The sequence below is a fragment of the Rana temporaria genome, chromosome 1, assembly GCF_905171775.1.
Source record: "Rana temporaria chromosome 1, aRanTem1.1, whole genome shotgun sequence".
Classification (NCBI taxonomy): domain Eukaryota; kingdom Metazoa; phylum Chordata; class Amphibia; order Anura; family Ranidae; genus Rana; species Rana temporaria.
The window spans coordinates 239,869,411-239,894,344 of NC_053489.1; the positions used below are offsets into that span (position 1 = coordinate 239,869,411).

General features: G+C 44.7%; 1 protein-coding gene across 2 annotated transcripts in view; it reads left to right on the forward strand.

The window, feature by feature from the left end:
• Nucleotides 1-24,934, forward strand: part of GAS2L1 (growth arrest specific 2 like 1) — a 61,745-nt gene that overhangs the window by 32,370 nt on the left and 4,441 nt on the right. For both annotated transcript variants that reach the window (XM_040351948.1, XM_040351947.1), the window contains exons 4-5: nucleotides 5,593-5,689; nucleotides 16,364-16,610. In XM_040351948.1, coding sequence (XP_040207882.1) covers nucleotides 5,593-5,689; nucleotides 16,364-16,610 — 344 coding nt within the window. The remainder of the gene's footprint in view (nucleotides 1-5,592; nucleotides 5,690-16,363; nucleotides 16,611-24,934) is intronic.

The following is a 24,934-nucleotide window of genomic DNA, read 5'->3' on the forward strand; positions in this document are numbered from 1 at the left end:
AACTTGTAGGCAACTTGTAGGCAACTTGTACCCATTGATTTCAATGGAAGTCGCCTCAGAAGTCTGATCACTGTCTTAACTGAAGCAACAATACAGGAAGATAACATACATTTCTCAGGCAAACCCCTCCCTCCCACAGAGCTGATTGTTGTTTGATTGGCCACTGGAGGCCCTTGAAGTTGCCTTGTAAGTTGCCTGATGATTCATACTCAAGTCTTGTCGAAGTTTCCTCCCAAAGTCGTGCTGGAAGTCGTGTTGCCCCAGTGTGAATAGGCTCTAAGTAGCATTCTTTATACAGACTGATTTACTGTTGTGGGTTTGGTAACACTTTAACTATATAACCAATAATTTTTCAGGCTTTCAAATGTATTTACATTTAACAAACAAATCCATTTGAATTTAGTAATTAAGCATGAAATCCTTTCTTTACATGACCAGGAATGTAAATAGACATTGATAGTGTGGATGTTTATGGTTGGAGCTGGATTGCAGGAAAATTCAATGTTTGTCCCTGAATGGCAAATGTAAAGTGGAAACATTATTTTCAGTTTCCATTAGGCTAGTTAGGTACAAGGGATCTAGTGTGCTGAGATATGAAAGATCTTCTTTCCAGACACGAGCAGTGAAAAGGTTAATAACCTCAGTTTCTCTCCATTGGATTCCGACAATGGGACTGGTGAGTAAGTAAACGTGGAACATGAGCTGTAGCTTGAATTATTTAGGACTGAGGTTAAGTCACCTTGTTCTTTCTACTCTGCTGTGCTCTCCTCTCATATTTCATTCATTATGGATCCCCAAATTCTAGACAGTGTTCCATTGCTTCCCTCTGTATGGCAGGGGAGCCAGGCTGCTTATGTGCATGCTGTGCACTGACAGGCATACATCATGTTATATTGTAGTGCCTCAACATGGTGCCCATGCTATGTTCTCTCTGACACGGCTTTCTGAATCTCATATTACCACAAATGAATAACATACGTATGTCTGTAAAATGCAACATTTCAGGTCACAATAAGGTCTTGGTTCCTAGAGAAGTGATAAATGGAACACTGAGCTGCAAGCATGACACGTCATGAAATGGAGAACATTTCCTTCCTACTCTCATTACTATTCTAAATGTACTTTGTTATTGTTTTATATACTTATTACTTGATTTATAGACATAGGAGAAAGAAGCACTAGAGCATAAAAGGAACCTGTGGTGGAGTTATTCTTATCAGCACTGGATACTAAAGGTTTCTTTTAATAACTTTATCCGTATTCAGGCAATTTCTTGCATTCTTTTAAAATGTTACTCTGTTGATGTTGCTTGTTATTTATTGTGGATAAACTGTGATCACTACCACTGTGCTGTACATTATATACGCCACACTACTCTACTGTATAAATTGTGTTTTACTTTTTATTATAAGTGCTTAGCTGTAAAGAGCTACAGTATGTATAATGTAATTCACACTTTTTAATAATAAACAAAAAGAATGTGCAAAACCTCTGACCATAAAAATCACAATGAAAGCAAATGATACAAATAATATCAGCATTAATAAATAAAATCACTAATAAAGTGGGAAAATAAAGGCATATTCAGTATAAATCAAACAATGATATACAGTGGTAAAGGATAACTAAACCTTAGTTTAAAAAATAAATAAAAAAATAACAAACATCTCATACTAACCTCCTCTGTGCAGTTGGTTTTGCACAGAGTGGCCCCGATCCTCCTCTTCTGGTGTCCCTCAGTGGCGCTCCTGGCTCCTTCTCTTATCGAGTGCCCAGTTGGAGAAGCGCTCTCCCTCGAGGCACTCGTGCTGGCACGCTCCATTGTCCTTCTGCTGCATCTATTGACACAGACAACAGGACTCGGCCCTGCCCCCCTGCTCTCACGTCATTGGATTTGATTGACAGCAGCGGGAGCCAATGGCTGCGCTACTATCAATCTATCCAATCAGCACCTGAGACACAGACTGGAGCTGGCTACAGTATGTTCCCATGTGGTACACAGATTAGTCCCGTCAATTTAAGAAGGTGCTCCTAATGACAACTCGTTATCTCTATAAAAGACACCTGTCCACAGAATCTCTTTCTTCCATTCAAACCTCACCACCATGGGCAAGACCAAAAAGCTGTCAAAGGATGTCAGGGACAAGATTGTAGACCTGAACAATCCTGGAATGGGCTAAAAGACCATCAGCAAGAAGCTTGGTGAGAAGGAATCAACTGTTGGATCAGTTATTGGCAAATGGAAGAAATACAAAATAACCATCAAAGATTTTGCCTCATGGGGTAAGGATGATGATGAGAAAGGTGAATGATCAGCCCAGAACTACACGAGAGGAGCTTGTGAATGATCTCAAGACAGTTGGGGCCACAGTCACCAAACAAACCATTGGTAACACAATGCGCCGCCATGGATTGAAATCCTGCAGGGCCTGCAAGGTCCCCCTCCTCCAAGAAGGCACATGTACAGGCCCAACTAAAGATTGCCAATGAACATCTAAATGATTCAGGGTAGGAATGGCAGAAAGTGCTATGATCAGATGAGACCAAATTTGAGCTCTTGGCAGTAATTAAACTCACCGTGTTTGGAGGAAGAAAAATGCTGACTATGACCCTAAGAACACCTTCCCTACAGACAAGCACGTAGGTGGAAACTATTATAAAATCTTTGATGAGAACCTTCTTCCCTGTCAGAACACTAAAGATGGGTCGTGGATGGGTCTTCCAGCATGACAATGACCCAAAACATACCTCCAAGGCAACAAAGGAATGGCTGAAGAAGAAGCACATTAAGGTCATGGAGTGGCCTAGCCAGTCTCCAGACCTTAATTCTAAAGAAAATTTATGGCGGGAACTGAAACATTGAGTTGCCAGGCGACAGCCTAGAAACCTTAAGGATTTAGAGAAGATCTATAAAGAAGAGTAGACCACATCCCTCCTGAGATGTGTGCAAACCTGGTCACTAACTACAAGAAACATCTTACCTCTGTGCATGCCAACACGGGTTTCTCCACCAAGTACTAAGTCATGTTTTGCTTGGGGCAAAGGCGTAACTAGAACCTTCAGGGCCCCAGTGCAAGAAACCATGAAAGGCCCCCTGACCCCCCCTTCCATCCAAGCCCTGGGCTTCCAGTTCTGGGAGGGCGTCCATGGACATCCTCCCAGAACCCTGCCTTCCATGTGCTGCCTGGGCCGTGCATCCAGCATGCTCTGTGATACAGCTGATCACAGGGCAAACCACTGTGGCCCTTTACCATGTGATCAGCTGATCACATGCAAACAGACTTGCCAGTTATCGGCAGTCCTTTCTTCCCACACTGTGTATGTGTGAGGAAAGGAGAGCCATTAACCAGCAAGACTGTTAGTACATTGTTTACACTGGTAATCAGATCTCTGATCATCAGTTCCTTGGTTCAGTGCAGCCCCATCAGTTCCCCCTCTATCAGTGCTCATCAGTGCTGTCTATTAGTGCCCATCAATGCAGCCTATCAGTGCCACATATCAGTACTCATCAATGCCCCCTATCAGTGCCACTTATCAGTACTCATCAATGCTGCCTATCAGTGCCACATATCAATGCTCATCAATGCCCCCTATCAGTGCTACTTATTAGTGCTCATCAATGCCACCTATCAGTGCTACTTATTAGTGCTCATCAATGCCACCTATCAGTGCTCATTAATGCACATATCAGTGTCCATAAGTGCTGCCTATCAGTACTCATCAATGCGCCTATCAGTGCTGCCTATTGGTGCTCATCAATGCTGCCTATCAGTGTCCATCAGTGCTCATCAATGCCGCCTATCAGTGCTCATCAGTGATGCCTATCAGTGCCCATCAATGCTGCCTATCAGTGCTCATAAATGCCCCCTATTAGTGCCGCTTATCAGTGCTCATCAATGCTGCCTTTCAGTGCTGCCAATCAGTGCCCATCAGTGACATTTATGAGTGCCCATCAATAGCGCCTATCAGTGCCCATCAATGCCGCCTATCAGTGCCGCCTATCAGTGACCATCAATGCCGCCTACCAGTGCTCATCAATGCTGCCTATCAGTGCCCATCAATGCCGCCTATCAGTGTTCAACAATTCTGCCTATCGGTGTCCAGCCGTGCCACTTATCAGTGCTCATCAATGCCGCCTATCAGTGCCCATCAGTGCTCATCAATGCCCCTATCAGTGCTCATCAATGCTGCCTATCAGTGCCCTCTATCAGGTGGCACTGATCAATGCCCACTATCAGTGCCACCTTTGAGTGCTCATCAATGCCCATCAATGCCACCTATCAGTGCCCATCAATAGCACCTATCAGTGCCCATCAATGCCACCTATCAGTGCTGCCTATCAGTGCTCATCAATGCCACCTATCAGTGGCCATCTGTAGGACTCTGAGCTGAGAGTGTCTCTTATACGGCTCATAGCCTGCACTGACATCACTATTTGCGTCAATTTGTTTATGGCCCCGTACATCTTGTGCTGTGTTGCTAGGTTCAAAATGTACGGCTGCAGTTTAAAGTCCTGCGGGCTGAACGAAAAAAAACTGAAGAGCTCGGGAGGAGCCGCTGTCTGTACTAACTATCTGATGTTAGTACAACAATCTCCCCCACTGAGCTATTGTGTTCTGACAAGGGACGCAGGCCAAATGTCGGACTTCTTCCCTCTATTTGTGATAAGAAAATGTCACTGAGAAAGAAAGTGAAGGTAAATCCAAGATTTATGCCGCATACACACCATCACTTTATGTGATGAAAAAAAACGACACTTTCTGTGAAGTAAAAAACGACGTTTTTGAAACTTCAATTTTCAAAGACGAAGTTGCCTACACACCATCGTTATTCTCACAATGATCTTGCAAAGTGAGGTTACGTTCCACCACGTTTTTCCATTGAAGCTCGCTTCATAAGTAGCTTCTAGGCATGAGTGGATGAAAAAACGTCTTAGAAAACGACGTTTTTTGCTACACCCGGTCAATTTCTGTGAAGTAAAAAGTGCACTTTTGAAAAACGACACATAAAATTGAAGCATGCTTCAATTTTTTTTGGTCGTTTTTTACAAGACATAAAACGACGTTTTCCCCCACACACAGTTAATTAAAGTGACGTTTTTAAAAACGTAATTTTTTTTCATCACATAAAGTGATGGTGTGTACGCGGCATTAGAGTTGCTCACAGAACAAGAGTACATGTACCAGGGACAACTGTCTAAGAGGGGAGTTCCTCCACTTCCTAGTCTATCCAAAACAAAGCAACAAAAAAAAGTTTTTCACTGTACATGCATGCAGTTTAAGGACATCAGTAGTAATAGCACCATGTCATTGAATAAAGTTATTAGGCTTAATTTATAAAATAGCACAAAGTTTATTACCTGTGCAAAGTAGTTCAAAGATAATTAATTAGGTTTCATCTTATTTCTCACTGTAAACTAAAATTGGATTAGTTGCTATAGGTTATGCACGTTGTTATGAAATAAGCCCCATTGTATAAGCTTTAAAAAAAAAAATATATATATATATATATATATATATATATATATATAATCTACAATCTGACTGATGGAATGACCAGCAAACCTTTTCATAAACCCTCTATTCTTTGCAGGTTCTTCGGAGTCATGTCATGGTGCGTGTTGGGGGAGGATGGGACACGCTAGAACATTATCTGGACAAGCATGATCCCTGCAGGTGTCAGTTTTCTTGTAAGTATTAAGCCAATGAAAGGTTACATAAGCCTTTCTAAGGAGCCTAATGTACTAGATTACAAAATGTTTTTTCCCATAAATATTTTAATGTATTTTTAAAAGTACAACAACATTTCAGAAGAGATATTATACATAACAGTCGATGGATCAGTGTACAGCAGGGGTGCCCAACCTTTTGAATTTGCATACTCGACGCGGAATTCGACGGAAGCGCCACCTAGCGGCCAGCGTAAATATGCACTTACGATACGACGGTGTAACACAGTTACGCCTGTCGGATCTAAGCGAAATCTATGCGGAACTGATTCTAAGAATCAGGCGCATAGATACGACCGTGCAACATAGAGATACGACGGCGTATCTGGAGATACGCCGTCGTATCTCGTTTAAAAATATGGCCCTTAGTAGTTGAGACCAGACCAGTTGTGGGCCACAATGAGCGGAGCGGGCAGATGACAGGTCTGTGTCCAGTCTGCAACAGACACAGCCCAATATACTCTTTGGGCCCTCTGATCCAATCAGATGGAAGGGGACGGATCCACTTCTGTTTTTTTTAGCAGATCAGACTGGAGGTAAGCGGGTGTAAATGGACACAAGTCTGTTTATATCTGCCGCTCCATAGAGGTGAATGGGGGGTCCGATTGGATCGGACTGTTCGTGTGAAAGGGGCCTAAGGCTGCTTTGAAACTGAATGTCTGCAGTCTAACCACACCGTGGGTGTGGGGCAGTTTACCTGTGGTTTTCACGCCAGTTAGCTGCACTTTGCCATAGATGTCTATTGTATCCTGCAGGTGTGGTGCACTTTCTGAAAAGCCGCATGCTTCCGCTACCGCTGGCTTTATTCACAGCACTGATGCTCTAGGATGGCAGGTCGGCAACCTGCAATCTGGGCTTGCCAACCAGCCATCCCAGAGCAGGAGGTCGCGGGCCACATCAGAAGGCTCTGCGGGCCACATTTGGCCCCCGGGCCACTGGTTGGGCACCCCTGGTGTACAGGTTGAAAAGGCATAGAATCAGGTTAAAGTGACAACACTTATAAACAGGCTTGAGAAAGAGCTAGTGGTCCCCCTAGAAAGTTTTAAGGTACAATGGATATTGTCCTATGCTGTGCATAAATTGGCCATATTTGCTCTCAGCTTGTTAGGGTGGGGGGTAATAAATTGGGGGTTTAAACCGTTTATGAATGACATGGGTGAGTTTCTCTGAAGTTTTTAGTACCTGCCATTTAGTACCCTGGGTTGTGAGAACGGCTGACATAAGGAGAGGCTGGTAGAGTGACATGTGGAGGAAAGGGTGTGGGTGGGTGTGGAACCCACTGTATAATAAGAATACACAGTTTTTTTTTTTAACAGAGAATTTTATTTATAGGAAAAATTCTTTCAAATACAATCAGCATAAATACACAGTTTAAATGGCATACAAGCTAGCAGTTTCAACAGAAAATCAGAAGGATATTCTCCTCCTGGGCAATTGGGTCTTCGGACTCCCGGCCATTGGGGTCTTAGGACTCGCTTTCTGATTGGCCAGGAGAAGAAACAGGAAGACATTAGCGAATGTTCATTTTCATGGCACAGTGCTCTGCATCACTGTAGCTGTACGGCGGCTCATGCAGGCGTGATAGCGGGTGCACACCCGCTGCACGCTGCAGGAGCATGCCCGCGGGTCGGACGGACTCGATGTCCGCTGGCGACCTGTGATCATCTAGCACAGAGGCAGAATGGGGATCTGCCTTTGTAAACAAGATGCATCCCCATTCTGACAGGAGACATGACAGAGATCTACTGATCCCAGTTATCAGAAACAATGATCATGTCCCAGCCAGCCTATCCCCCCCACAGTTAGAACACACCTAGGGAACAGAGTTAACCCCTTGATCGCCCCTAGTGTTAACCCCTTCCCTGCCAGTGTCATTTTTACATTGATCAGTGCATTTGTATAGCACTGATCAATGTAATAATGTCACTGGTCCCCATTTGGAGTCAGATTTGTCCGCCTCAATGCCGCAGTCCTGCTAAAAATCGCAGATCGCCGCCATTACTAGTAAAAACGATAAAAAAATAATAATAATAAAGTCCCTAAAGACATCCCTTAGTTTGTAGACGTGCGCAAACCAATCAATATACGCCTATTGCGATTTTTTTCCCCCAAAAAATATGTAGAAGAATATTTATCAGCCTAAACTGATGAATAAATTCGTATTTTTATATATATTTTTTTGGATATGTATTGTAGCAAAAAGTAAAAAAATTAAAAAATGTTGTTTTCAAAATTGTTGCTCTTTGTTTGCTTATAGAGCAAAAAATAAAAACTGCAGGGGTAATCAAATACCACCAAAAGAAAGCTCTATTTGTGGGGAAAAAAAGGACGTCAATTTTGTTTGGGTAAGGCGTCCCACGACCACGCAATTGTCAGTTAAAGCGTCGCAGTGCAGTATCGCAAAAAAATGGCCTGGTCATTAAGGGGGCAAATCCTTTCGGGGCTGAAGTGGTTAACCACGTGCTTCTGAAAATAAAAAGCCCCATTGGAATCCTTGTGTCCGGCACCCTGTATGTAGATTAGGGGCTGGGCACATGGATTAGGGGGGCAATGCCCCCTGCGCCCCTAATGAGCAGCTGCCACTGCTCCCCTGGCTTCTAAGCATTAACCCCTCAGTGACTTATCTAAAGTGCCTGTGATATGCTTCAAGAGCATGTACATTAATCTCTCTTGTTAAATATACAGTGTGTGCATTTGCCTTAACGCCTTAGTAACCTATCCCTGATCAGTTATTACATTATGACCACCCTCCATACCCGTCAAGGCATGGACTTCACTAGACCTCTGAAGGTATGTTGTGGTATCTGGCACCAAGCTGTCAGTACAAGATCCTTTAAGTCCTGTAAGTTGCGAGGTGGGTCCTCCATGGATTGGACTTGTTTCTCCTGCACACCTCACAAATGTTTGATTGGATTGAGATCTGGAGAATTTAGAGGCCAAGTCAAAACCTCAGACTTGTGTTCCTCAAACCATTCTTGAGTTCATAAGACCAGGCCACCTTCTTCCATTGCTCTGTGGTCCAGTTCTGTTGCTCATGTGCCCATTGTAGGATTTTGACTGTGGACACAGGTCAGCATGGGCACCTTGACTGGTCTGCAGCTAGACAGCCCCACTACACACCTGTGATGCACTGTGTGTTCTGACACCTTTCTGTCGGAACCAGCGTGAACTTATTCATCCATTGCAACGACAGTAGCTTGACTATTGGACCAGACTACACAGGCCAGCTATGTGCATTATTGAACCTTGGCTGCCCATGGCTCTGCCGCCAGCTTGTCTGTTTTCCTCTCTTGGACCACTTTTGGAAGGTCCTGACCACTGCAGGCAGGGAACATGCCACAAGATCTGCAGTTGTGGCGTTGCTCTGACCCATTCGTCTAGCCATTACAATTGTGTCCTTGTCAAAGTCGCACAAATCCTTATGCTTGTCCATTTTTTTTACTTTCAACACATCAACTTCAGAGACAACATGTTCACTTGCTGTCTAATATTAAGATAATCAATGTTATACCTGTCAGTGGTCATAAAGTTATGGCTGATCGGTGTATAAGAAATAATCCCCTAGGCCCAGGTCAGGTGTTTTAACCACTCAGCTCCTGTTACTCTTCGCTTATGTGATAACTCATTATCGTCCAGTCCTTAGCACATGTGCTATAGCCCCCTATACATGTATGTTAACCGCTCAGAGCCTCATGTAGGTTAAACCTTCTGCACCCAGTACCCAGTGGATGTGCTTTAACCTCTCAGCACCTATTCTGCTTATATGCATTTACCCCTTAGCTGCCAATACCAAGCACATGTGCATTTACCCCTTAGCTGCCAATACCCAGCACATGTGCATTTACCCCTTAGCTGCCAATACCCAGCACATGTGCATTTACCCCTTAGCTGCCAATACCCAGCACATGTGCATTTACCCCTTAGCTGCCAATACCCAGCACATGTGCATTTACCCCTTAGCTGCCAATACCCAGCACATGTGCATTTACCCCTTTGCTGCTAATACCCAGCACATGTGCATTTACCCCTTAGCTGCCAATACCCAGCACATGTGCATTTACCCCTTAGCTGCCAATACCCAGCACATGTGCATTTACCCCTTAGCTGCCAATACCCAGCACATGTGCATTTACCCCTTAGCTGCCAATACCCAGCACATGTGCATTTACCCCTTTGCTGCTAATACCCAGCACATGTGCATTTACCCCTTAGCTGCCAATACCCAGCACATGTGCATTTACCCCTTAGCTGCCAATACCCAGCACATGTGCATTTACCCCTTAGCTGCCAATACCCAGCACATGTGCATTTACCCTTTAGCTGCCAATACCCAGCACATGTGCATTTACCCCTTAGCTGCCAATACCCAGCACATGGGCATTTACCCCTTAGCTGCCAATACCCAGTACATGTGCATTTACCCCTTAGCAGCCAGTACCCAGCACATGGGTAATAACCCCTCTATTCTCAGGTCATGTGTGTTATCCCCTCAGCACTCAGTCTCCAGCACATGTGAGATAAAACTTCTTTCAGTGCACCACACCAAATATCTTACTTGCACTGATTTTGTCCCAGTGGTAATCTCAGCTCCACTGCCCCATTTCCTCTTTAAACAATCACCAGAAACAAAGCCCTGCCTCATTTCCCACATCCTTATCACCACTTCTGCGGTCCCTGCTAAAAACCTGATTAAATTCTGGTGTCTTCCTTTTTCACTATTTTTTCCCTATTTCAACTGGCACTATTGTCTTGTTTCAGTTGTAGTATCCAACCCACCACCTACACTGTCCTAGAATAGCCTGCTTCAATTTTCTCCAGACCATTTCCTGGACGCTGATTTTAACCTCTATTTCTGCTCTGTAAAGCCCTCTGTGTGAAGAGCTTGGCACCATGCTACTGCTCTGTGATTACTCAGTGCCAAACGCATTATTAGTCGCATTTCTTTACTCCGTCATTCAATTGTATGGCAATGATTATTATTCCTGATGTCATACCCTCCAAACTTTTCTCCTGCAGAAATTGCCTGTTGCAAAATTTTCCACAATTTTCTCCTGCCCATAATGCCCCGGTATTACCTCTGGACTCTTCTACTGCACACACTGCTCATTGTCATACCCCTCATGCTCCACTCTTGCACATACTGCCCACTGTCATACCTTTTGATTTCTCTAATGCACATACACTATATTACCAAAAGTATTGGGACACCTGCCTTTACACGCACATGAACTTTAATGACATCCCAGTCTTAGTCCGTAGGGTTCAGTATTGAGTTGACCCACCCTTTTCAGCTATAACAGCTTCAACTCTTCTGGGAAGGCTGTCCACAAGGTTTAGGAGTGTGTCTATGGGAATGTTTGACCATTCTTCCACAAGCACATTTGTGAGGTCAGACACTGATGTGGACGAGAAGGCCTGGCTTGCAGTCTCTGCTCTAATTCATCCCAAATGTGTTCTATTGGGTTGAGGTCAGGACTCTGTGCAGACCAGTCAAGTTCCTCCACCCCGAACTTGCTCATCCATGTCTTTATGGATCTTACTTTGTGCACTGGTACGCAGTCATGTTGGAACAGGAAAGGGCCAACTCCAAACTGTTCCCACAAAGTTGGGAGCATGAAATTGTCCAAAATGTTGTGGTATGCTGACGCCTTAAGGCTGTTTTCATAGTGAGGCGATTTGCAGGCGCTATAACGCTAAAAGTAGCGCCTGCAAAGTGCCTCTCCTTTTACTCCAATGTGAAAGCCCGAGGGCTTTCACATTGGAGCGGTGAGCTGGCAGGACATTAAAAAAAGTCCTGCTAGCCACATACACCGCTCCTAAGGCCTCGTACACACGACCGGATCTATCCGCTGGAATTGATCCGCGGATCAGTTCCAGCGGACAAATCTGGTCGTCTGTACGGCCTAGCGGATATTTATCTGCGGAGATTCCTCGGGCCGGACCATTTCAAGCGGATAGAAATTTCTTAGCATGCTAAGAAATCTATCGGGACCAGCGGATTGATCCGGTGGTCTGTACAGACTCACCGGATCAATCCGTCCGCTCCCCTCCCTCGCATGCGTCGTAATGATTCGACGCATGCGTGGAAGTACTTACCTTCCAGCGTCACCGCGGCGACGGCGCGACAAGTCACCGCGGATGAATTCCGCGCGGATTTTGATCCGATGGTGAGTACAAGCCATCGGCGGACCTTTTCCAGCGGAGATCCCCTCGTGTGTACAGGGCCTAAAGCACCCCTGCCCATGGAAATCAATGGTCAGTGCAGCTGACAAAGCACAGCGGCACTTTGCGAGTGGTTTTAACCCTTTTTCTGCCGCTAGCGGGGGTTAAAAGCGCCCAGATAGCGACTGAAAAGCGCTGCAAAAAAGATGGCAAAGCACCGCTAAAATAAGCTTTACCGCCGACGTCCCCAACACTTAGGTGAGAAAGTAGCCTAAGAGTTACGTTCACTGGAACTAAGGGGTCAAGCCCAACCCCTGATAAACAACCCCACACCATAATCCCCCCTCCACCAAATGATTTGGACCAGTGCACAAAGCAAGATCCATAAAGACATGGATGAGCGAGATTGAGGAACTTGACTGGCCGGCACCTCAACCCGATAGAACACCTTTGGAATTAATTAGAGCGAAGACTGCAAGCCAGGCCCTCATTGTCCACATCAGTTCCTTACCTCACAAATGCGTTTTTGGAAGAATGGTCAAACATTCCCATAGACACACTCCTAAACATTGTGGACAGTTTTTTGGAGTGCGACTGTCCATATATTTGTTCTACCATTGTGGACAGCCTCCCCAGAAGAATTTAAGTTGTTATGTAAAGGCAGACGTCCCAATACTTTGGGAAATATAGTGTATTTCACCCTGGTAATATGCTCCTAGCTCTGGCACATACTGTTTGTTTTTATACATAGTGTACTCTCCTCCTGTATATATTACTGCCTTGCATATCCTCTGCAATTCTCTCCTGTGCATACTGCCTACTTTCATACCCAATACACTTCTCTTCTGGCAAATACTACTTGCTGTTATACTCTCCACACTCCTCTCCTGCACATCATGCCCCCTGTCATATCCAATGTTCTCCTCTCCTGCACATCATGCCCTTTGCCATGCCCTCTGAACCCCTCTCCTGCACATCCTGCCCTTTGCCATGCCCCCTGATTCCCTCTCCTGCACATCCTGCCCTCTGTCATACCCAATATTCTCTCCTGCACATACTGACCTCTATCATATCCAGTGTTCTCCTTTCCTGCACATCCTGCCCTCTGTCATACCCAGTGCTGTTCTTGCCTGCATATCCTGCCCTCTGTCATGCTCAATACTTTCCTCTCCTGCACATCCTGCCTTCTGTCATACCCAGTACTGTTCCCTCCTGCACATCATGCCCTCTGTCATACTCAATGCTCTCCTCTCCTGCACATCCTGCCCTCTGTCATACCCAGTATTCTCCTCTCCTGCACATCCTGCCCCCTGTATGTTAAGCTACGACTAAGCATCGAAAGATGTGAAACATGTCAGCCACCCTTTTCCTTTTGTCCACCTCTCCTTTTTGACTGCACTGTTTTTGGTTGTTTTGTGTTTTTGAATTTTTTTTGCTGAATAAAGACATTGTTTCAAGGAGTGCGGCAGTCCAGGAATTTTCTCTATCTACTGCCCCCTGTTATACCCATTATTCTCCTCTGCTACACATCCTGCCCTCTTTAATACCCAAAGTTCTCCTCCCCTGCACATCCTGCTCTCTGACATACCCTCTGCACTCCTCTCCTGCACATTCTGCCCTATGTCATACCCAATGTTCTCTCTTGCACATCCTGCCCTCTGTCATACCCAATGTTCTATCCTGCACATCCTGCCCTCTGTCATACCCAGTGTTCTTCTCTCCTGCACATCCTGTCCTCTGTCATACCCAGTGCTGTTCTCTCCTGCACATAATGCCATCTGCCATACTAAATGCTCCCCTCTCCTGCACACCCTGCCCTCTTCCATACTCAATGCTTTTCTCTCCTGCACATCCTGCCTTCTGTCATACCCAGTGTTCTACTCTCCTGAAAATCCTGCCCTCTATTATACCCAGTGCTGTTCGCTCCTGCACATCCTGCCATGTGTCATACTCAATGATCTCCTCTCCTGCACATCCTGCCATACTCAGTGCTCTCCTCTTCTGCACATCCTGCCCTCTGTCATACCCAGTGCTGTTCGCTCCTGCACATCCTGCCCTCTGTCATACTCAATGCTCCCCCCTCCTGCACATCCTGCCCTCTGAATGTTTTCCTCTCCTTCACATCCTGCCTTTGTCATACCCAGTGTTCTCTCCTGCACATCCTGCTCTCTGTCATAGCCAGTGCTGTCCTCTCCTGCGCTTCCTGCCCTCTGTCATACCCTCTGCACTCCTCTCCTGCACATCCTGCCCTCTGTCATACCCTCTGCACTCCTCTTCTGCGCATCCTGCCCTCTATTATACCCTCTGCACACCTCTCCTGCACATCCTGCCCTCTGTCATACTCAATGCTCCCCCCTCCTGCACATCCTGCCCTCTGACATACTCAATGCTTTCCTCTCCTGCACATCCTGCTCTCATGCACATCCTGCCCTCTGTCATAGCCAGTGCTGTCCTCTCCTGCACTTCTTGCCCTCTGTCATACCCTCTGCACTCCTCTCCTGCACATCCTGCCCTCTGTCATACCCTCTGCCCTCTATTATACCCTCTGCACACCTCTCCTGCACATCCTGCCCTCTGTCATACTCAATGCTCCCCCCTCCTGCACATCCTGCCCTCTGACATACTGAATGCTTTCCTCTCCTGCACATCCTGCTTTTGTCATACCCAGTGTTCTCTCATGCACATCCTGCCCTCTGTCATAGCCAGTGCTGTCCTCTCCTGCACTTCTTGCCCTCTGTCATACCCTCTGCACTCCTCTCCTGCACATCCTGCCCTCTGTCATACCCTCTGCCCTCTATTATACCCTCTGCACACCTCTCCTGCACATCCTGCCCACTGACATACTAAATGCTTTCCTCTCCTGCACATCCTGCCTTTGTCATACCCAATGTTCTCTCCTGCACATCCTGCCCTCTGTCATAGCCAGTGCTGTCCTCTCCTTCACTTCCTGCCCTCTGACATACCCTCTGCACTCCTCTTCTGCACATCCTGCCCTCTATTATACCCTCTGCACACCTCTCCTGCACATCCTGCCCTCTGTCATACACAATGCTCTCCTCTCCTGCAAATACTGCACCCTGCCACACTCCCCCTGCCCTCCTTTACTGCACATACTATCTGTTATCACACTCCTTGCAGTCCTCTACATTGCATACTGCCATCTATCATACCTTTGTTATATCCCAAACCTTTCCCATTCTTGAAGGGGCACACTTTTGCTAGTATATATATATAAATCATTTAGCAGGTTTCCAGATATTATAGATCATTAAAAAAAATGATTAATTTAAAAAAATGGAAGTAAGTTATGCTTGTAAGCTCAGAAATATAGAAACTGAATGGCAACCAAGAAACTTAAAGTCTGTACGATGTATATAACCAAGTTTCATGGTTGCAAAATGATCCCTATTCAATTTAAATTTATGCTGCCTTTGTGGTGTTTCACTGTAGTTTAAATGATAGATATATTATGAATATACCTAGTAGCATAGGCCATGTGTTTTTATCTACCTGCTTGAACTCCAAGCTAGCAGCTAAAAACAGAGTTGAAATACATAAATAGAAAGTGTGTAACCTGCCAAAGGACTGGTAATTTTGTGCAGCCAGTGATCCAGGCACCTCTATTAGACAGTACAACCGGGTCCTGGACTTCCACCGCTACAATACAGTGTGGTTAAGAACACACCCCAGCTTACAGACTGCAAAGGCGCAGCAGCACTCTTTTCACTTTGTTCAGTCCGTCTAGTAACATGTTCCTTGTCAGATTATGTGCCTGTAGCAGAGCATGTAGCAGAGTATTAACCTTCCCTCTTTCCGTCTGAGTGTACTTGCCTGGGTCCTCTCTTGATCCATCTGCAGCAGCGCTGGTTTTTCTAGTTGCTATCAGAGGACAGACCAATACCAGTGGGAGGCATTGTCATTGCTGCTCTCAGTCAGATCCAGTAAGGAGGCAGCAGGGCCAAGCCATGCTGTGTGTCTATGGACACACACAACCCGACTCAGGAAAGCACCTGCACGTGTGCCACCATAGCACACAGTTTGCTATAAAGGCACACTCAGGAAAGGAGTGGCCAGCGCCAGTGGGGGACCCCAGAAGAGGAGGTAAGGGGCTGCTCTGTGCAATATCCTTGCACAGAGCAGGTAAGTGTAAACCTGTTTTTTTTTCATTTTAGGTTTAAAAAAAAAAAAAAAAGAGGCTTTAGTATTACTTTAAAAATACAATAATTATCTGTTAATGAATATGTAATTGTATTAATATAATTGTATTAAAATATGTGCCTGGGGTATAACTTTAAAATGTTATTATGTGCCTGATGTCTGTTAACATGTGCACATTGCTTAATAGCCTATTGTCTGGATGGCCACATCACTGTGTAGTGTGTTTATAGACTAGATGTGGTATGTATGCTGCATTAAATGTTTCTTGAGGGTCATCAATTCATTAGTCTTCATCAGTTCTCATTTACTTCATAGCCCATCGTGTGCAGACATCACGTCCCACAACATTTTCCCCCCAACGAATGTCCAATGTTGCTCCTCCCCGCACCTCCAGCCCTTCCCGCGGACGCAATTCTGAAGGCCTGCCCAGGAACGCTCAGAAGCCAGAACCAAGCACTCCACGACGATCCACTCCAGCCCCCTCTTCTTCATTAAACAACACCTCCAAGACGCCATCATCTCAAAAGGAGCGTCCAGGACTATATGGAATTAACTCATTCAGGTATATAAGTGCACAGTTATTTAAATATAGTAACTGATATGTTGCTTCTCGTATCTGGTTTATGAGCGGAGGTGTGATCACGTGACCGCACAGCTGTGGTGTGAGAAAAGGTATTTAGTAGTTTCATTAAAAAAGAAAAACACACACAAACTATAGTTAATACCTGCATAATCCAGAAGGGATACCTGTAAAGTCACAATGTGACTTTACAAACATTTTAAAGGCGTATTTGATCAATTCTAGCCTGCAGGCTGGTGTCCAATGTGTACGAACCATAGGGGGGTGTACTTACTCGGTTCAGCTCTCCTTCCAAGCATGGTGCCGAATGGGAATATGTCACATGACAGGGAGAGACAGGAAGATGGACAATCTGCCCTCACTCTCCAGTGGTGCCCTGCTAAGATGAAGGTATGTTTTTAGGGGGCATCCTCTTTCTCCTGCCCACAGTAGGCTGCTAAAGTAGGGATGAGAGAGCAGAATATTCCCTCCAGGAGCTTTTGAGACCTCAGGTCCTTCTGACAGGAATGATGCTGTAGTACCTTCTATCACTGAGGTACTGGAAATCACAGTGGTAAAAACTCCCAGTGAACCCTCTACCCACTCGACATATCAGCACTGCACCCAGGGCATGTGGCTCTTCTGCCCCCCTACCTTGCCCTAGCCCTGAACACAACACAAGATAAGAAGAGGAAGGTATAAGAACTATTTTAGGTGCTGCCCATGGATAAGAGTGAGAAGAGCCGAGTGGCCAGTTGTATGAAGGACTTTTATGTGTCCTTTGCATCCCTGCAGGGCTGTAAGCATAGTCATCTAGCAGGATAATTTTTGATTTTAGACCTCTTGCACAAGGGAGTAAAAAATAATTTTTTACTGATCTAAACACAGGTGCATTGTTGTTTTTGGTACAATGCACACAGCTGCGTAAAGATCTCTAATATAGCGATGAGTACAGAGCCATACATGAGTATATTGCAACACTGGCAACTAGAAGAGGATGAAGAAGAATTGTATGCACGTATACACATACGCAAGCTTATGCGCATTTGCACAAGGTCTTTTACAAAACATTTTACTCAGGATCTTTCTGTCAAATACAAGACGTGTTTTTTTATGTACAGATCTAAACACGGCTGCATTGTTTTCAATGAAGACATTCACACATGTGCGTAAACATGCTCTTCATTCAGATCTATAGTGCAAAATCCAAAAATCTGCATCTGAGGACATAGTACAGTGGCTTGAAAAATATTTATACTCCTTGAAATTTTCCACATTTTCTCATGTTAAAACCAAAAAGTTAAATGTATTGTATGTGATAGACCAACACAAAGTGACATATAATTGTGAAGTGGAAGAAAAATGATAAATGGTTATCATTTTTTTTTACAAATAAATATGTGAAAAGCATTTGTATTTAGCCCCCTTTTTTCTGATACCCCTAACTAAAATCTAGTCAAATCAATTGCCTTCAGAAGTCACCTAATTAGTAAATAGAGTCTACCTGTGTGTAATTTAATCTCAGTATAAATACAGCTGTTCTGTGAAGCCCTCAGAGGTTTGTTGGAGAACCTTAGTGAACAAACAGCATCATGAAGGACAAGGAACACACCAGACAGGTCAGGGATAAAGTTGTGGAAAATTTTAAAGCAGGGTTATTATATTATATTATTTGATTATAAAAAAATATCCCAAGCTTTGAATATCTCATGGAGCACTGTTCAATCCAACATATGAAAATGGAAAGAGTATGGCACAACTGCAAACCTACCAAGACATGGCCATCCACCTAAACTGACAGGCAGGGCAAGGAGAGTAATAATCAGAGAAGCAGTCAAAGACCCATGATAACTCTGGAGGAGCTGCAGAGATCCACAGCTCAGGTGGGAGAATCTGTCCACAGGACAACTATTAGTCGTGCACTCCACAAATCTGGCCTTTATGGAAGAGTGGCAAGAAGAAAGCCACTGTTGAAAGAAAGCCATAAGAAGTCCTGTTTGCAGTTTGCAAGAAACCATGTGGATGAAATTTAACTTTTTGGCCTAAATAAAAATGTGGCAGAAAACTAACACTGCACATCCCCCTGAACACACCATCCCCATCGTGAAACATGGTGGTGGCAGCATCATGTTGTGGGGATGCTTTTCTTCAGCAGGGGCAGGGAAGCTGGTCAGAGTTGATGGGAAGATGGATGGAGCCAAATACAGGGCAATCTTAGAAGAAAACCTGTTAGGCCCCGTACACACGAGAGGATCTATCCGCTGGAATTGATCTGCGGATCAGTTCCAGCGGATAGATCCGCTAGTGTGTACATCCCAGCGGATCTTTTTCCGCGGATTTTTTTCGGCCCGACCGATTTCCAGCAGATAAAAATTTCTTAGCATGCTAAGAAATCTATCCGCTGGAATCGGCTTCAGCGGATCGATCCGGTGGTCTGTACAGACTCACCGGATCGATCCGTCCGATTCCCTCCCTCGCATGCGTCGTAATGATTCGACGCATGCGTGGGTATCCTTATATGACAGCGTCGCGCACGTCGCCACGTCATCATCGCGGCGACGGCGCGACACGTCATCGCGATGGGATTTCGGCGCGGATTTCGATCCGATGGTGAGTACACTCCATCGGATCCAAATCCGCGGAAATCCTCGAGAGGATTTATCCGCGGATATGGTCCGGCGGACCGTATCCGCGGATCAATCCTCTCGTCTGTACCCGGCATTAGAGTCTGCAAAAGACTTGAGACTGGGGTGAAGGTTCAACTTCCAGCAGGACAACAACCCTAAACATACGGCCAGAGCTACAATGGAATGGTTTTTCACATCAAAGCATATTCATGTGTTAGAATGGCCCAGTCAAAGTCCTAAATCCTATTGGGAATATGTGGCAAGACTTGAAAATTCTGTGGAGTCGACTTCGCTGCGCCTGGACCTATACTGGTATTGGATACAGAGAACGCCCCTCGATTCTATCTCAGCACTGGGAAGATTCCGTGCAACACGTGTTACCCACTGTTTGGATTCTGTTCCAGTTTTGGGAGGATTTCGTTGACACGCATGACCTAGTGTCTGGAGGTAAGCGCACTGCGAGCCCAGGCTAAGCAAAGAGTTATCAAGATTGTCCACATTGATGCCCGAAGTGCAGAAGTTTTGTTTATCACTGGCACACTAGATTGATTTATCCAAACTTTGATTTATATATTTGGACTTTTATTTTTGGATTTATAATCAGTTTTGGGTTATTTCACTAATTTTGAATTCACTGCATATCTTTATTGATTGTTATCAGTCCCCTATGGACTGTCTTTATATTCACTTTTAGATTTTCAGTTTGCGCTCATCATTCTTTATTCAGACCTTTATTTGTTGTTAGCACATTTTAGATTTGAGCAGCATTTTGTTTTTCACTGGTCACTTTTAATTTTCACTGTTGGCTAGCGCTTTAGTCACCCACTTGTCTAAGACTTGAAAATTGCTGTTCACAGATGCTCTCCATCCAATATGACAGAGCTTTAGCTATTTTTCAAAGAAGAATGGGCAAAAATGTCACTCTCTAGATGTGCAAAGCTGGGAGAGACATATCCAAAAAGACTTGAAAAAGGTGCACACCACACTTTTCAGATATTTATTTGTAAAAAATGTTGAAAACCATTTATCATTTTCCTTCCACTTCACAATTATGTGCCATTCTGTTTTGGTCTCTGGTCTAAAATCCCAATAAAATACATTTATGTTTTTTGTTGTAACGTGACAAAATGTGCAAACTTTCAAGGGGTATGAATACTTTTTCAAGGCACTGTATTATTGTCATACATGATTTATATAGCGCCGACAGTTTAAGTAGCGCTTTACAGCATAAGGGCAGACAGTAAAATTACAATATCATTTAATACAGTAGGAATCAGAGAGCCCTGCTTGCTAGAGCTTACAATCTAAGAGGGAGGGTCAAGAGAAACAAAAGGTACTAACTGTGGGGGACAGGCTGATGGAGAATTTAAATATACAGTTGTTAGGTGGGGGCTGGATAGGCTTCTCTGAAGAGATGAGTTTTCAGGGCTTGTCTGAAAGTGGACAGAATAGGAGATAGTCAGACAGATTGGGGTAGGGAATTAGAAAGGATGGGAGAAGCTCTGGAGAAGTCCTGGAGGTGGGCATGGAAGGTGACAAGGGAGCTAGAAAGCAGAAGGACTTGGGAGGAATGAAGAGAGCCATTTGGTTGGTATTTTGAGACTAGGATAGTGATGTAGCTGAAGGTCGTATTGTGGATGGCTTTGTAAGTTGTTGTTAGTATTTTGAATTTAAAGCGGTTCTCCACCCTAAAGTGGAGTCCCGCTGATCGGAACCCTCCCCCCCTCCGGTGTCACATTTGATACCTTTCAGGGGGAGGGGGGTGCAGATACAGGTATTTGCACCCACTTCCGGCCCGGCATTCACGGGCAAAAGACGGGCATTCCGTCACATCCCGTCACCCCCCCCCCCCCCCGTTGTGTGCTGGGAACACTCGGCTCCCAGCACACAGCGGGAGCCAATCGGCGGGCGCGGCGCGACTCGCGCATGCGCCGTAGGGAACCGGGCAGTGAAGCCGCAGCGCTTCACTTCCTGGTTCCCTCAGCGTGGATGGCGGGGGGAGCAGCAGAGAGACGAGCGATCGCTCGGCGCTGGACTCCAGGACAGGTAAGTGTCCTAATATTAAAAGTCAGCAGCTGCAGTATTTTTAGCTGCTGGCTTTTAATATTTTTTTCCCATGGCACATCCGCTTTAATACATTGGTTGAGGAGAAGCCAGTATAGGGATTGGCAGAAAGGAGTAGCAGACACTGAGCATCTGGTAAGGTGGATGAGCCTGGTAGCAGCATTCATGACAGACTGAAAGAAGTTGTAAAGTTGGAATTTTTCTTTTATCTTAATGCAGTATATGCATTAAGATAAAAAGCCTTCTGTGTGCAGCAGCCCTCCTCAGCCCCCCTAATGCTCACCTAAGCCCCCTCTCTGTCCAGCGATGTCCACGAGTGTCTCGACCGTCCGAGACTCTTCCCCTGATTGGCTGAGACACAGCAGCAGAGCCATTGGTTCTCGCTGCTGTCAATCAAAGTCAGTTAGCCATTTAGGAGAGAGAGAGGCTGTGCCGGGCCACAGCTCCATGTCTGAATGGACACAGGGAGCTGTGACTCGGCTCAGGTTCCCCCATAGAAAGATGCTTGCTGTGGGGGTACTTGACAGGAAGGAGGGGCCAGGAGAACAGAAGAGGAACCCAAATCCACTGCACAGGGCAGGTAAGCATAACATGTTTGTTATTTTTATTGAAATAAAACAAGACTTTACAATAACTTGAAGGGGGGATAGCCTATGTAGGGGTAAGCCAATGAGGAGGGAGTTTTTGTAGTCGATGTGAGAGATGACCAGGGAGTGTATACACGTATAACCAGATGCAGTCATTGGGAAAAAAATCAGGATCATTTTACGCAAATATTTACTGATCATTTTGCAGGAACTTTTGTGCTAGAATAAAAAAACGTAAAATAAGATCAGCAAAATTGTGAATGTACTGTAGCCTAAATCACATGGCCGTAAGAAAATCAACACATTTACAAGAGGTTTTTATTTATGCAGCTGCGTTCAGATCCAATTTTTTCAATGGAGACATTCACACAGGTGCGTAAACATGCACTGCGTTAAGATCAGTAACACAAAATCCAAAAATCTGCATCCGAGGACATAGAAATACACGTATGCCAGATGCAGGTATTGGTAAAAAAAAAAAAAGGACAGTTTTACGAAACTATTTACTGATCATTACGCAGGAACTCTTGTGCTAGAAAAAGGCATGCGTAATTAGATCAGTAACATTTTTACGCTCGTGTGAATGTAGCCTAAATCTGTCCATAGGGCCAGATTCACAGTACAAGTACGCCGGCGTATCTACTGATACACCGGCGTACTTTCAAATTTGCCGGCAGAACCGGCAGAACCGGCAGAACTGGCAGAACATTGATGATCCTGGAAGAATTCCCTGAGGGAAAAGAAAAAAGGTAAAGAGTTGTAACACAATTTGGAAAAACTATAAGAGTAGGGCCCTCACAACTACTGGTCCTCCCTATACCAGTATATAGCATAACAGAAGGACTATAGATAGAATAGGACTTTCAGCTGTGAGTGCTGTGTTCTCATTCTACTGTCTGTTTCCAGTACCTGGCCAGGTATTAGCTTCTGTACTCATCACATGTGAGCCTTTTGTGCATTACTGTACATCAGGGGTGCCCAACCAGTGGCCCACGGAGCCCTCTGATCTGGCCCGCGACCTCCTGCTCTGGGATGGTGAGTTGGCAAGCTCAGATTGCAGGTTGCTGACCCGCCATTCCAGAGCATCAGTGTTTTAAATGAAACCGGCAGTAGAGAAAGCAAGCAGCTGCGGAGCAGAGCCACCTAAGCTGATGCTTCCTGTATAGCGCCAACTCCTGTCACAGGCGGAGTGATATCGAATGCACTCTGCCTGGGACAGCAACAGCTGGCGATACCTGAATAGAAGACTGTTATTAAAGGTAAGTTTATTCCTAAAATCACAGTGTGTATATATGGGCATATCTGTTCTGCAGTGGTTACTGGGCTGCTATCAAACTGATCCACAAGTGCACGGAGTACCTGCACTGGGCTATAGACTTCTGTTATTACCTGCGGGTTTGGTGCGCTTTCAGAAAGTGCATCACACCTGCAGGATAAAATAGAAATCTGTGGCAAAGTGCAGCTAACCCGCAGGGAAGCCACAGGTGCAATGGGCTGGACCCACGGTGTGGGTAAACCGCAATACATCAGTGTAAAAGCAGTCTTAGGCCCCTTTTAACATGATCTGTTTGACCCAATCGGACCCTCTATTCACCTCTATGGAGCGCAGATGTAAATGGACTTGTGTTCGTTTACACCCACCTACCTCCAATCCGATCCGCTAAAAAAAACAGAAGGGGATTCCGTCCCCTTCTATCTGGGCGTATCGGATTAGAGGGCCCATAGAGTAGAGTGGGCTGTGTCCATGTCCGTGTCCGCTCTGAATATGCAGAGTGGACACTGACCTGTAATCCGCCCGCTCCACTCATTGTGACCCGTGACCGATTAAAAAAGTCGCTTAAGTGGCCCACGCTCTTCAAAAGGTTGGGCACCCCTGCTGCACATTATAGGTAGGCGAAAGGCTATATTTAAACACTTGCTTGATTTGCTTGAACATTTTAAAGAAGATGAAGTACAGTATATGAAAATGCACTTATTCTTTAAATGAAGCATTCATAACAAGCACAGTTAAAGCCACACTCCTTACCAGGAGTGAATGTAATGATAATAGTCATAATGTGTTTCTGTAGTTTTAAAAGGATGTCTTTTTAATTAATTAGGATTCCAGAAAGTCAAAAGGCATCCACAATAACAGAAAAGGATCATGAGGAAAATCTGGTTTCAGCAGATAGATAATACAAGGCCTTATGGATAGTCAGCTGCTCAAGACGACTGACATAAATAAACATTTATTGGTAGAAAGGAAACCGTTGACCTCTTGACCACTCTATGCTTTTACTTTTTTATAATATTTTATTTTGGGTATGTAATTTTAACTTGCTTTTAATAATTACCCTAGCTTACTGTTACAAAGATTATGAGGTTTTTACTAACAAGGGCATTTTGTGTATGTGCAAAGGTCATTCTCATTATTAATCATTTATTCATTCTTGGCTGCATTTACAAACAAATGAGAATCTGTTAAAAGGTAACAAGTAGTTAAATGTATTAGTTATCTTAACAGATTGTCAGACATTTTTACCATCCTACCATGTACTGCAGTATACAGTGTTAGCTGCATCGGCGGAATTTGTTTATTTCCTGAATGATTAAAAAAAAAAAGTTAATGAAAAGCTGCTTGTATGTACAGAAAATCATATATACATTTACTATTCAAAGCTTTGTATCAATACATTCCTTTGAAATCTCCCTGTGGCCTCACCCCTAGCTCAGGAGAACATTACCTTCCAAATTCTGTTCCTCATCACTTTTATCAGTAGGGTCCCTGCACAGACCAATGCTCCAAACCAAGTTCATGTTAGTGACACAGAAAATAGCTACACCACTCTTGTACAGCCATAACATTTCATCTAGATCGGGTCATCTTCAGACTGCAAAAACACACACAGAAGGACACCAATGCCTAGCACATTACCACCATTAGGACAATAGAAACTAGACAAGACTACAGAACCCTGCCCTGCTCCTATTGTCCATAACATAGAGAGACATGGTTCCGCAGCCCTCAGAGGTAACCAAAAGCATTGCAACTGATGACAGTCAGTTCATG